Consider the following 14,640-nt stretch of genomic DNA (forward strand, 5'->3'; position numbering starts at 1 on the left):
TGGAATGTTCTCTCTGTTCTGCAGAGCCTGGCTCCCTCCCCCACCCCCATGCTCCTGCCCCCCTTGTATTAATTATTTACATGTATATGATGGCAATAAAACACAAGTTAAAAAAGAGTATAACATGCTACGCTTTCATGTCTGTAAACCATCTGCTGTTTTCATTTGTGTGTTCTCTTCCAGTCTTTTCCCCCATAGGTCCCCATAATTTAGAGTGTCAATATAATAGATCAGATACAACTCTGCAAGCTTTGTAGGGGAAGAGAGGAGGGAGGGATAGGGAGGGAGGGAGAGGTAGATGGGGAAGGAGAGACAGGAAAGGTTTAGGAACCAAGCCCTTGAATCCAGTTTCCTGAAAGCTTGTAGTGTCCCCGCCCCCAGACTGCAGTTGAAGAGACTAATGTGGGTCTCTTAAAGCCCTAAGATCAGAATAGTCTCATTCCAGAAGCACAAGCAAAAAATTATTAAAAGGAATCAGATTCTTTAATTTCTTAAAGGGAATTGAGATGATTTATAAGCTGCATCTACTTCTCTTTTTTTGTCTGCATTTTCCTGCCCCTCATCTGCCCTGAAGCAGCAGTCCATGCCCACTCTGTCCTCTCAACCTGTCTAAAAGTGTGCTATGTCCCTGTTCTCTGCCCACCCCACCCCCAACCTTGTTGGCTGGACTTTGTCTTCCTCATTGTGCTGATCTGGACCCGCTGAGACAGACACCAAGACAGGATTAAACAGAAGGGATTTTCAAAAAGAATCATCTTTGAGGAAATGAAGAGGGAAGCCCTGCAGCTGTCTGACCTTGAGGAGAGAGGGAAAAAAGGAGGTGAGGTCATCTGAACTGACAAGCAGAAACCTGGTGTAGGGAGACTTCTCCCAGATTAGTGACTGGACATTAAAGCAAGGCCCTGACATGGAGAAGCAGCTCAGGCTCATGGACATGTGGCCACGTGCTCTGTGGATCCAACAACAGAAACTCACATGCAAAAGTAAATGTATTAAATAAAATAAAATAAATGTAATCAACAAAACAGGAAAAAAAATGGAATAGAGGTAATTTGAGTTTTCAAAATAAATGAAAAGAATGACCTATCTATGAAATTAGATTTAAAATAACTCAGGGAGATTAGGAAACCCATTAGAAAATTGAAATCTTATTTGCTAATGTTTAAAAATTGCAGTGGCGAACACATAGGATTGAAGTGAGCTAGCTCAGAGGTATGGATGGGCAAACGGTGTAAAGATGGAAAGGGCCATGATGACAGGAAAGTCAGGAAGAGCATCAGAACAGTGAACTCATGAACACAAATTAACCCCAGAAAGGTTCCTTTTGAAGAGGCGTTTGAGTTTGTTAATGGAAATGGCTCCCCGAGCATCAGCGGAAAGCACTGAAGAGAGTCCAATATGTCGACAGAAACTAGTTAATGTTTGAATTTCTGGAATTATGAAAGAAAAGAGTCCAACAACTGTTAAGCAGAAGGGAATCAGAACTTCGGAATTTGTAACATTCTCAGTATATACGTATTTCAAAAAATGAGAAAGCTGGTTCTAACAGAAGACTAAGGATGCGGCTGAAACCATTTAATAAAGTGATGCTGGTGACTCTTGGACTTAATCGGCCACCCCAGTGAAAGCCAGGAATAGAGACGGGTTATATCAGCAGGAACACGGCCAGTTTGAACTAAAGGGACAGAGAGAAAAGAGCAGAATGAAGGAAGAGATTCTACACAAGAAACCCTCGAGCTAGTCAGCTGTGAACGTGTACTAGTCCTCAAGGAATTCACTGTCTTAAATATTTCCGTTTCTAAACAAGGATAAAAATAAAACAAGCAAAGGTTCCAACAGAGAGGGAAAAACAGAAAGTCTAAAAATAACACAGAAGTTAGTAGCTTATAAAACAAATAGAAAAATAGTGAATTAGAAATTTTAAAAAATAGAAAGGATAAAACAAAAAAACTATCTTTGTGACCAAAAAATAAAATTATAACTGGTAACATGTCAAATTAAAAAAAGATGAAAAACATTAAATTGATAAAATTAGGACTTGCCAGTGGCTCAGTGGTAAAGAATCTGCCTGAAATGCAGAAGATACAGGAGACCAGGGTTCAACCCCTGGGTCAGGAATATCCCGTGGAGGAAAGTACAGCAGCCCACTCCAGTATTCTTGCCTGGAGAATCCCATGGATGGAGGACCCTGGCAGGCTACTGTCCTCAGGGTCACAGAGAGTCTGACACAACTGAGCACACACGCAGTCATGCATGCATACAATTTGATAAAATTAGGGAATATAAGGAGGATATAATAGTTGTAGGGCTGAATTTAAAGTTATAGGAGGATACTTTGTACAACTGTAACTTTTATTAAACTCTCAATGAAGTGGAATATGTCTGGGTTTACTAAAAATGTCTCATAATTTCCTGTTGTGTGCCGTAAGATTTGTCTTTCCATAGAATTGACTAGAATTATCAAATAATTGTCATGTTAATGGCATTGTTCTCTGAACAGCCTGGGTTTTGTGCCCACATGGTCGGTCACATCTACCTCCGAGTCTGCGGCTCCGTCCAGAGTCACATGTTTGCAGCTCCAGGATGGACGTGGTGAACGTATAAATGGTGTTTCTGTTTCCTGGGTCTTCTTCCCTTCTCCTTTTGTATCTGAGAGCCACCTGCTAAACGTTTCCCAGACCATTACTAGATCTCCTTTCAGCTTTCCCCTCCTCAGGCTGAATCCTGGCTCATGTGACACAGGGACAGTCCTTGGTTCCCTTTTCGTTACTTGTTCATAGTGACTTAGTGTCGATCCATGTGGTTAGCTCTGTGGCTGTTGTTTAGCTGCTCAGTGGTTTCCTAAATCCAGTGCTCTTTCAGATATCAATTTATGTGTAAAACAGGGTGAGGAATACTCTGGTTCAATACATTTTATGCCATTATGAGTATAGATTTTTTTTCTAATTCATAACATTATTACTGATTGCACAGCTTACCATTCAAAATCAATGAGATCCTCTAGGCTTTTGGAGAACCCCAATGTGGTGATGGTGGTGGGGGTCCACCCAATCCAGGAACCACCTTGGGGCTGGCTCAGAATCCCATCATGCCTGGAAGGATGGGCTGCATGGACCAGGCGACTCTACTGCTGTCTGCACGTGGAACCGCAAGACCAGGTGTTCACGGGACAGGTATCTTTTGTGGCTGCTGGCGCATCCCAGGGGGCTGTCCTCGCATTTCTGATCTCACCACATTCACTTCACAGGTAATTGCCAGGAGCCCAGTCTTCTAGATCAATGATACCCTTTTCTGCTCTGCCTCATCTTTTTAGCAAACACTTTACTGGATTCTTAATTTGTTATTGCCTCTTGCAGTTTCAACTTTTTCAGTATAGGCAGTTCTCAGTGAAATTCTCCAAATTTTCTTCTGTTTTTCTGGATCACATTAATCTATTACTTAAAAAAAAAAAACTTTCTGTAATAGTCACCTGTTACATATCTTGATAACCTGTGAGTCTCTCATTTCCTATTTTGTGTCTCTTGGCTTGGGGTTATTTCTTGGCTTACCTGGCTATTTTTAATTAAATGACAGATACTGTGAAAGGGACATTGTACAGACTCTGCATGGAGCCTCTGGGCTGACAGAATACAGGAGGGCACAGTGATCTGGCTGCGGATGGATGTGAGGCTTTGTTCAGGCATCTTTCCCACCACCTCCCCCTCCCCCTCCTAGGACATAGCCTTTCTGAAGCCTTGGTTGAAAACCCCTGCTGTTTGTCAGGGCCCCTCCACTCTCCCTCCTGAGCACTGCAGTCCTGGTGGGTCTCTGCAAGCTCCAGCCACCCAGCCACTGCTTTCTGCTTGGGTTCTGCTTGTCTTGCCTGGCACATCACAGCTCTGCATTCTGTAAATGCCTGGAAGGAAAATTCCTCACTTTTTTGTGATTCCCTCTTCTCAGATACAGCCTCCCTCTCAGATCCCAGCTGTCCTGGCAGCTCCAATGCTAACTCCCATCTCCCAGCTCAGTCAGAAGGCTGCCACCTTGAGCTCCATTTTCAGCGGACATGCATCTCTGCTCCAGATCCTGCAAACACCCTGAGCACTGGGGCTGTGAGTGTGGAGTTCAGTTCAGTGAACCTGCCTTTTCTCTGATGGCTAGACCTCCATGTCCTTTGCTGTCTGACATCGTCAAACCATTTTTTTTTAATCCATGTATATTTTATCCAAACCTTAGTGTTGATCTCAGTGGGAGAGTTTTTCATACACTCTATCGTGGTGTGAATGGAAAATGTCACTGCCAAGCAAAGGATGCTGCAGCCATCAAGCCATCATCACATTACAGCTGCCCCGAAGGCGAGGCCTGAGGGCACTCGGGATGGAGACTAACAGGCTGCCCACCTGCTGGCAAGCCTTCAGCCACTGCCACTCCCCCACCTCGGTGCATCTTGACGAGGCTCAGGATGAGAGAGCACAGGACACTGGCCCGATAGCTGAGGTGCAGATCAAAGGGATGACTTCAGTGAGCCCAGACTCTTGCATCTTTCCCTTGGTAGAAAAGCACTGAATTCCTTAACCTGGGATATCCAGTTTTCTTTAATTAATAGTAATCTTTTGATGCTCCAACTCTCTGGTCTTGTTTATAAAATCCCTGTGTATCCCGCCCTACCACCCCGTTACCTCTTCTGAGCCTATGTTATCTGAGAGGCTGTGTCCCAGGCCGCAGTCCTCAGTGTTTCCACCAAATACTACATAATTCTTAACTTTTATGTTGTGCATTTTTTTTTCATTCAACACTAACAATTCCCAAATGAGTAAGGAGAAGATGATAAGGAGCCCTGTGGGATAGTGTTGACTGAAAAAGTACATGCAGCCTAAAAGTTGAGTTATGTTTTATCCAGTGGGAACTTTTAGGACTTTAAGCCCAGGAGATAGCATCTCAAGTGACCCTGAGAGAACTGTTCTAAGGAGGCAAGGGGAGGAGCAAGGTTATATAGAAGTTTTGCAGCAAAGGACAGGTAGTGTGAACATCAAAAGATCATTGTGATTTAAAGAAAATCAGATATCCCAAGTTAAGGAATTTAGCACTTTTCTATGTATGGGAAGATGCAAGAGTCTGAGCTCACTGAAATCAATCCTTTGGTATGCAGCCCAGCTATCTGGGGCCAGTATCCCGTGTTTCCACATCCTGAGTTTCCTCAGGGCTCACCACAGGGAATGGCTGCAGTCTGATGGCTGCTAGAGGGCAGGTATTCCTTCCTTCCTGAGTTTCTTGAGGGGTCACCAGCTCACCGTCTGTGGTGGCTGGAATTTCTGGTGACTGTAACATCTTTGTGATTCCATCCTTATATGACAGGAAATATTTCATTTCTTATTTGTTTACTTTCCGTTTTTTCTACAAGAGGTGCCTGAGTGTTAACTGCAAGGTGGAAAAATTGAGGTGAAGAATGTTCACACTACAAATATTAGATTCTGGAGATCTTTTGTTCAGATCCCCTCACATGCAGATGGGAAAGTTGAAACTTAGAGAAATCAAGAGATTTGAATTCAGGTTGCATATCTGACTTTCTTTTGAAAAACAAGTATCTTTCTCTGCAGTTTCTGGTATAATCTAATATGCCAGCTGGCCCCCCTAGTTCAGAATGCTACATGGGAATGATGACCACAGAGTACACATTTGCCATTGCCAAAGGCCTTCTAAGGTTTACTGAATTCAGATAGAATATTTAGAGGTTATATTGTTTTCATTTATTTCCAATTTACACCATTTCTTCCAATATAGTTTTAGTGGTCACTGTGGAAAGCTGATGAGGGAGGCTTGAGCTCCTGGGACTCACTGTCCACTCTTGAGGTGTAAGCAGGACCCAAAGCGGTGCCCATGAGCGTCCCCAGATTCTGTCTAGGCCACCAACCTGCAGCCCCTCCTGGTTTCCTCTCCTGTGATGCTCTGGGTCCCCAGGTCCTGGGACCTCCTCCTTCAAGGGACCAGTCTACTGGCTGAGGTCCCAGGTTCTGACAGCATCTTCTGCCTTCTCCTGCTTCCCTCTGATCCCACACACAAGGTGCAAACATTCACCTGCTTGAGGAAACACAGATGCTGTGGCCAGGCTGTTTAAATGATTCGTCATCTTACTCTGGTAGTTAGGCCCAGCTTTATTCAATACGATGGCACATTGTCAGGTTTAGCCTTCAAAATAGTAGCATCATGAAGAGCGGAAGAAATGGCAACTCCAGGAAATAGTCCTTTTCCAAATACCATTAATATATCTGTGGACAAAAAACTGTCACCTGCCATTCCAGTAAAGAATAAATTTGGGGCCACCAAGGCATCAGCCACTGTAGCTGCCCCCTCATCCCTGATATGAATCCTCTGGGTGGATTCAGGATGGAGAAAATCAGGACGATGGCCCTAGATAGCTAAGATGCACATCAAAGGGATACTTTCAATGAGCCCAGACTCTTGCATCTTCCCATACACATAAAAGTGCTAAAATCACTAACTTGTGATGCTTGGATTTTGTGATTAGCATAATCTTTTGATGTTCAACTACATATTTTTTCAGCAAAAATTCCCATGTGTCCTGGCTCCTCCTTTATCTCTTCAGAACAGACCCTTGGAGTTCACTGAGAGGCTGCTTCCCGGGCTACAGTCCTCAAAAACATGCCAAATGAAACATAATTGCAACTTCTAGACTGTGCATTTTCTTAGTTGACATATCTAAAGTCACCTGAAACATATACAAGGTCAGCTGTCTGGGTTTCTCTTCCTCAGTGTTCAGTCTCTGAGGAGGAGGAGGAGCCGCCAGGTACCCATTTGGGCTCTTCTTCATTAACATCCTGTCTTCCTGTGACTCACCAGTCCTTGTAAAATCTACACCATGTTGGCAGCCTACCCCTCTATATAGCCACAGGAATTTTATTCTTCTTGTGTCAATTCATCATTTAATTCTGAAGCTGTCATTCGGGTGTACCTGTCCTGACTCTGGCTCTGTGTAGGTGCAGGGTTGGACCCTGGGATGCAATTCCAGGGTGACTGTGGCTCTGGCTCCCAGGAGCTCCCCACTGCGGAGAGCAAGGGGAGCAGGGGGCACGGTGACAGGCAGCTCTGCGGGAGACAGGAGCAGCCAGGAGGAACGCTTAATTATAGGTGTCAGCCGTCCAGGCTGGGTTTGAAATTCATGAGTCTCAGCCTAGTTTGTTGTTGGTTCAGTGAATGCACCTATCTTGGGCTGGGTTGTACTAATGTTTACTGGAAGAAAAAAAAAAAAAGCACAACCCAGAAGTTGAGAATGATGTTTTATTTGATGGACAAAACTGAGGACTTAAGCCCAGGAATCAGCCTCTCAGGGTAATCTGAGGGACTGCTCAGAGGAGGTAAGGGAGGAACCAGGATATATAGGAACTTTTGCAACAGAGACAAGGGGGTCAGAACATCAAAAGATTACTGTTAATTAAGGAAAACCAGACATCTCAAGTTAAGGAATTTAGCACTTTTCTGTTTGTGGGAAGTGCAGGGTCTGGGCTCCCTGAAATCATTCCTTTGAGCTATGCCTTAGCTACCTGGGGCCAGTGTCCTGGGCTTTCTCAACCTGAGTCTCCTCTGGGTCCATCTTTGGGGGTGGGGTGGGGTGGCAGTCATGGATGAGGGCTAGATGGTTGGCTTCCTGTCTCCATGCTGTGTTCCCCTAAGGCTCACATCTGGTGGCTGTAATGTGATGGCTTGAAGGCTGCAGTACCCTTTGTGTAGTGATATGGCAGCCACACCATTTTACTCACATTGGTAATTAGGACAAAGCTGGGGATTCAACACAGACTCCCTTTTGGGAGATTTGATTTGGGCCCATAACAGGGGGAGACCTCCTTGTCTTTCAGCCCCTCCACTGGCACCTCGGGGCCTGGGCTGGGCCTGAGACTAACTGTTCTGACACTGTGTGTCAGTCACAGTGAAGGTGCCTGTGTTAATGGGGTCCAGGTGATGTGAACAGCAGCCACCCCCCACCAGGACCCCCCTGCTCTGAAGTCAGAAGGACACAGAAAAGCTCAGCTCAGCAGTGCCCATCAGCTGCCTGCTTGCACAGCTGTTCTTCAGCAAGAAAACATTATATGATGTGTCCATTCTGAAATTAGCCATTTTTACCCTGAGGGTCCTTGAATAATGGCCAGGCCAGATCAACGGATGTATCAGTAATTAGTTATGAGTCATGTGACTTGGACTAATGGTCTAAATCTCATTTTCATATTTATAAAACTCTGCATGCTTCATATTTCTTCCAAAGTACCATATAAATAAGAAAGTTACATATTATATTTAGATTAGTTAGTCAAGATTAAAATCTATTTTTCTCTATTCCTTACTTTCTAATGAAGGTTTATTTGACACTGAATAACTGTGGTGACCAGAATCTGCTTTTGTATGTCATGGTTCTCTTTAGTGACTTATATTTTAGTTCATCAAATTCTCGCATGTGGTATTTTTTTCTCAAGTCTCTTAGTGGTTCTTGGGCTACAAATCTATAATATTAAAGTAAGTGTTCCATGAAAATGAAAAGATAACAACTACACGTTGAAAACTTATGAGACCACAGCTACAGTAGATTTGAAAGGGAAATTTATGGAAGTAAAACTTACACTTGAAAAGAGGAAAATTCTCAAATTGATAATATAAGCCATCAACTCAAGAAACTAGAAAAAGAAAAGTAAACTAACTAAAAATAGTAGAATAAAATAGTAAAGAGAAGAACTAAAAGATAGCAAAACCGAACATCAGTTTTGAAAATTAATGAAATAAAAAGCTGGTTTTCTAAGATCAATAAAACTGATAAACACCTAGCAAGACATAGGGGGAAAAAAATACAGAAGATGCAAACTACTAAGATTAGGAATAAAACAGGAGATGTTATAGATCTCACAGAGATTAAAAGGATAATAAAGGAGTACTAACAACAGTTCTGCACACATACATTTAACAGTTTAGAAGTTGTGAACCAACTCCTTGAAAAATAGGAGCTACCTCAACTTACTCAATATGATACAGATAATCTGTATGAAGGGTGATTCCCTAGTGGCTCAGATGGTAAAGAATCTGCCTGCAACACAGGAGACCCAGATTCAATCTCTGGGTTGGGAAGATCCCCTGGAGAAGGGAATGGCTACCCAACTCCAGTGTTCTTGCCTGGAGAATCCCATGGACAGAGGAGCCTGGTGGGCTACAGTCCATGGGGTTGCAAAGAGCAACACTATTGAGCAATTAATTTTTTAATCTGTGTAAAAGCTATTAAAGAACTTGAATTCATAATTTTAAAACTCCCCTCAAAACTCCAGGTCCTACTGTTTTCACTGGAGAAAAATACCAAACATTTAAAGAATTAATATCACTTTTATCATGCCTTCCAGCAATAGAAGAGGAGGAAATAATTCCCATCTCATTCTATGAAGTCAGTATTATCCTGATACCAAAACTCAACAAAAACAATATTTTTTAAAAGTACAAATCAGTATCTTTAATGAATATGTGCTAACACAATGTCTCATCAAAATATCCAGCAAGTCAAATGAATTTTATGCTATGACCACGTGGGATTGTTTTCTCCAGGAATGCAAAGTGGGCTCAAAAATCAATCTATAGGATTTCCGGTCACCTTTTCTTCCTAAACACAAGTAAGAAGCTCAACAAACTGAAACATCAGTAATATTTTTTAGGTCCATCAGAAAAGTAAGATCACAAAGCAAACTGAATCTCCCTAAAATTGCAGACATATAGAGACAGAAATACAGTGTCACAACTCAGCAGAGCAGAGACCTCCATGGGAATCAGCACCCGGTAGGGAAACATAACTTGTACTTGATGAAAACCTAACCTGGGTTTTCGACTCTGAGTTTAAGGTGATGAAACAGCTCTGTCCTCGTTCTGGTGGTGGTCACACGGAGCTACACCTGTGATAAATGACAGAGATGTGTACACACCCACTGTACCCCATTCAGCTCCTTTGGTGTATGTGTGTGAGTACATCTATCTATCTATCTATACATATACAGGGCTCCCTGCATAGCTCAGTCAGTAAAGAATCCACCTGCAGTGCAGGAGACCTGGATTCCAACTTCTGGTTGGGAAGTTCCCTGGAGAAGGAAATGGAAACCCACTCCAGTATTCTTGCCCGGGAAATCCCATGGACAGAGGAGTCTGGCCAGGTACAGAACAAGGGTTGCAAGAGTCGGACAAGACTTAGTGACTAAAGCACCACCATATATGCATACATATATATATATATAAATATATATTTTATATAGACTTATATAGAGATATATACAGAAAAATATAAATATCTATATAAATCTATATATATATCTCTATATATAAATCTAAATATAAATCTATATTTATATATCTACATAAATCTATCTGAGCCACCAGGGAAGCCCATAAAATATATGTATAAGCCTATATAAAATATATGCATATATAAATTATATATACATATATATAAAGTTTATTTTGTAAATTCTTCAGGGGTCAACATTTATATAGCCTAACGCTGTGTCACTGATACGACCACACAGAGACAAAAGTTAAGTGACTTTTGAACAAAATGCACAAAGTTGGAACACAAATCCCTCTCCCCTTCAGTCAATCTTGCCATGTTGGACAAAGCCGTCCCCTCGTGGTGTGCACAGCAACACAGATGGTTCTACAAGGTGTTGGGAAGGGGTTATAGGACATAATCCACATGAAACAATGGTCAAAATTGTACAAATTATGTCATAATAAAATTTTACCAGGAATAATTACTCTTTTTAAATTGCAGGCCTGGGAGATAAATCTCTGATGGTCCAGATGTGTGTAGCACTTTGCCCCGAATTTTATCCAGAGTTGATCTCAGTGAGGCTGAGAATCAGGGTTTCTTCTCACTATTCATCAATCAATAGGGAGATGACGTTACATATAAGTATTTTGAAAGCTTATAGAGCAAAGACTTTCTTATATGAGACAGTGTGAGTTGCTACATTCCCCTTCTCAGATCATGTGTTTAAATTACTTTTTTTTGGCCTCACCATTGGGCTTACAGGATCTCAGTTCCCTGACCAGGGACTGAACTCAGGCCCATGGCAGTGAACATGCCGGCTCTTAACCACTGGACTGCCAGGGAATTCCCCTAATTTTCCTTTTTGAACACTTGGTATTTATGTGGGATTTTGCTTTTCCTCATGAGTACAGATTTTACTAGAAGGCTATCAGCAGTTTCTTGTGAGCCTGGCTCTACCATATCTCTTCCTTGCCTGAAACAAATGATAACAAACACACTCCACATTTAAGCATTTTCTATACATGACGGGGTGAGGGGGCAGTCTCCAAGTCCCCACTGACCACGTGTGTTGGGGGACACAGGGCTGCTGCCTCACATGAGCTCTGTGTACAGATGTGGAGTGACCCCCCAAGACAAATCAGAAATGAAAAACCTAAACACACAGTTAGGAGAATGTTATCTTTTGTGAAAGAAAGATGAATAATTTGTTTACTCTTTTAAAAAAGTTACACTAGGGGATAAATTAGAACTAGTAAAAGTGGTTACTGCAGTGGCTGGGGTGGCAGGTGGCAGAGAAGGAAGGAAGATTGGAGGGGGAGGATACAGTGAAACAGATGAACCTCACTCCACACATCACTGTCCCTGGGACCACACAGAGAGAAGACAGAGCGACTTGTGAATAAAATACATTGACTGTAAGAACTATAAAAATTTTTTTTTCTTTACTAGGAATAACACTTATGGTGTCATTTTAAAACATTTATGTAACTGTGTAAGAGAGAAAATAGATGAATCTGTTAATTATTATTATTATCATTATTATTTTGGCTATGTGGCATGTGAGATCTTAGTTCTCTGACCAGGGATTGAACCAGCGTTTCCCTGCAGTGGAAGTGGGGAGTCTTAACCACTGGACTGCCAGGAAAGTCCCAACATGTTTATAGTTTAATAAAGAGTCTCAGTGCAAGAGAAGGTAGATAATTTAAAATCTAAGTAGAATTAAGCAAAGAGTTAATGGGATCACTCAAATAAATATGTTAAAGTTGAACTGTTTCATTGTAAGAGAAAAGATATACATATATAAAACCTAAGAAAGGATTTTGAATTCTAATAATGTAAACTCACAATTTAAAACCTGTGTGTGTGTGTTCCTTCCTACCTGTGCCCACTGAGAGGGGCTGGGAGCAGTGTCACCTCAGTAGTATCAGGCACTTGCAATAATCAGGTCTCAGATCCTCAATATTCCTTTCTACCAAAGGACTCCAGGCCCCTCAGAGAAGAGGCTGATTCCAGAGGAGCCGAGGTGAGCTGAAACGTGTTGTTGGTGAAGACATGGAGAAGACTGAGAGCAGCTGATGGAGTTAGTCAAAGGACCTGGGAGCAGAGCAGCCTGACGTTCTGGCCTCTCTCACCAGCTGAATTTGGGATAATTGAATATAAAGACTGCAGTGGTTGCAAATCATTGACAAAGAAAGATCCAGAGTCCTACAGTGACTGCAGCCACTGAAGCATGTGTACTCTGCTTAGAATTATTCTGACTAGAATTATAAAATGGCCAGTTTTTATCCTGGAGTTTTAGTGAAGTAATTTATCTTTTTTAATTTTGTAATTTTTTTGATGACTTTAAAAGTGTCACTGAACGTGCTTTGGTGTGAGCACATTGTCAGAGACTTTAGAAGCAAAGGAAGGGAGAATGAGCATGAGCGTTCCAGGCTGAATTTCTTCAGGCTGCAGTGAGGACCCGAGTCTTCATTTTAGATGGTTTGGAGTCTGCACAGTTGTTCCCCTCTGAGTTGGGGGTGTGAACTGTAACATAGAAACCATTTGCTCCAATGGAAATAATTCACACTGGAAATCTCCCTGATACCCATCTTTCTGTGTCCTGGATTTTACATGGAGTAAAATGCACGTGGCACCTCTGTTAGTAGAGAAGCTTGTGAGTCAGAAGTCCTGGGGGTGGGAGGAGCAATAAGGGTTTCTAGAGTCGTCTGCATGGCTGTTCCATCCACCGACTTTTGAAACCTGCTCTAAGAGATGTGGTGGTAACACTGAGTTTAGCTCAGTTTGAGCAATATGCTTGTTTCTGCTGTCTCTCCTAATAAGCCTTTTTCTTTGAAAGTCCCAGTTAATCAAGTTTTTCTGTGATGACTTGGAATTAATTCAATCAAGCGATTGCAGATTTGGCCCCAGAACGGAATAACCTGTCAATGAAAATCCCAGGATTGTCACTCATAAAACTTTTCAACAACATGGCTTGCATTTCAGGAAAAAAGTGGGAGCAGTCCTAGGCTGAAACGGTAACTTTTTCACTGTCCTTCCTGAAAGAGAGTGGATAAAACCTGTAGGGGAGAGCAAAGTCCCCGGTTAAATCTGTGGTATACTTATGCACACGTGTCATACATCAGTACAGCCTGTTTCTTCTTTTCAGGCCCAAACTGCTTTGCGGAGACCGCTGTCATCCCTGCCGGGAGAGAGGTGAAGACGGACGAGTGCACCATCTGTCACTGCACCTACGAGGAGGGGACGTGGCGCATCGAGCGCCAGGCCATGTGCACCAGACACGAGTGCAGGCAGATGTAGGGCCGGCTGCCCGCGCCTCGGCGTCTGCGGGAGCCCTGCCCCGGCCGGGACTTCTGGGCGACTCTGGGAGGCACCGGCCAAACACATAAGACTTTCGATGAGGAATCGTGAAAACTGTTGGTCCTTTTGCTTTCTATCACAAAGACTGCAAGAGAAAGAACTGGACGTATTTCAAAACATCCACAAGAACTTTGGGCAAAAAAAAAAAAAATTCCGTCTCTAAATAAATGTGCTATTTTCACAGTAAGTACACTGAAGTCCACTATTATATATGAAATGTATTTCTATAATCCCTCTATTAGAGAGCTTCTATACATGTTTTCTATAGATACAGATTAAAAATGCTGTGTTGTCAACTGTCCGAGCTGTGTACCTGCGTTTCTTTTTCAGTCCTGATTCCATCACAGGAGTTTATTTGCAGTCGCTGATTTTCCTTCGAATCTTGAGAATATTGCACCCGTGAATGGATCATGAGATAAGAGAATGGATTTTTCCTGAGATCCTGTCCCAAATTCTTTTTAACTTTTTATTTTACACTGGAGTGTAGCTGATTAACAATGTTGTGAGAGTTTCAGATGGGATTCTGTTTCATTACAGAGATGTATGTAGTGTTGATCCTTACATGAAAGTGAAAGTGAAGTCACTCAGTTTTGTCTGACTCTTTGTGACCCATGAATTGTAGCCACAGAATTTTCCAGACAAGAGTACTGGAGTGGGTGGCCATTTCCTTCTCCAGGGGATCTTCCTGCCCCAGGGATCAAACCCAGGTCTCCCGCATTGCAGGCAGAGGCTTTACCTCTGAGCCACCAGGGAAAGGATCCGGTCTAATTCACACAAATATTAATACTTCCTTCTTGTAACTTTCTGCTTTTATTATCTCCATGCTCAGTCATTTGGGAGATGCAGCTACAAAGGTAACCAATACACCATTTTTCTCTTCATTCAAAGCCCCCACACCGTGGGCCATGGGTAGATGCACACCAATATGTCGTTTCACATAGTTCACTTCTTCTAAGCGTGACTTTACATAATGTCATACACTGAGGAACAGAATATGCTGG

The 14,640-nt window shown here is 42.5% G+C and overlaps 1 protein-coding gene across 1 annotated transcript in view; it reads left to right on the plus strand.

Moving 5' to 3' along the window:
• VWC2 (von Willebrand factor C domain containing 2) overlaps positions 1–13,940 on the plus strand; it is a 130,767-nt gene extending 116,827 nt beyond the window's left edge. The window contains exon 4 of the mRNA XM_086398609.1: positions 13,428–13,940. Coding sequence (XP_086254735.1) covers positions 13,428–13,579 — 152 coding nt within the window. The 3' untranslated portion in view covers positions 13,580–13,940. The remainder of the gene's footprint in view (positions 1–13,427) is intronic.
• The last annotated feature ends 700 nt before the right edge of the window (positions 13,941–14,640 follow it).

This window comes from Bos grunniens, chromosome 4 (genome assembly GCF_055505025.1).
Source record: "Bos grunniens cultivar Pamir isolate PY7600 chromosome 4, Bosgru_T2T1.0, whole genome shotgun sequence".
Taxonomy (NCBI): domain Eukaryota; kingdom Metazoa; phylum Chordata; class Mammalia; order Artiodactyla; family Bovidae; genus Bos; species Bos grunniens.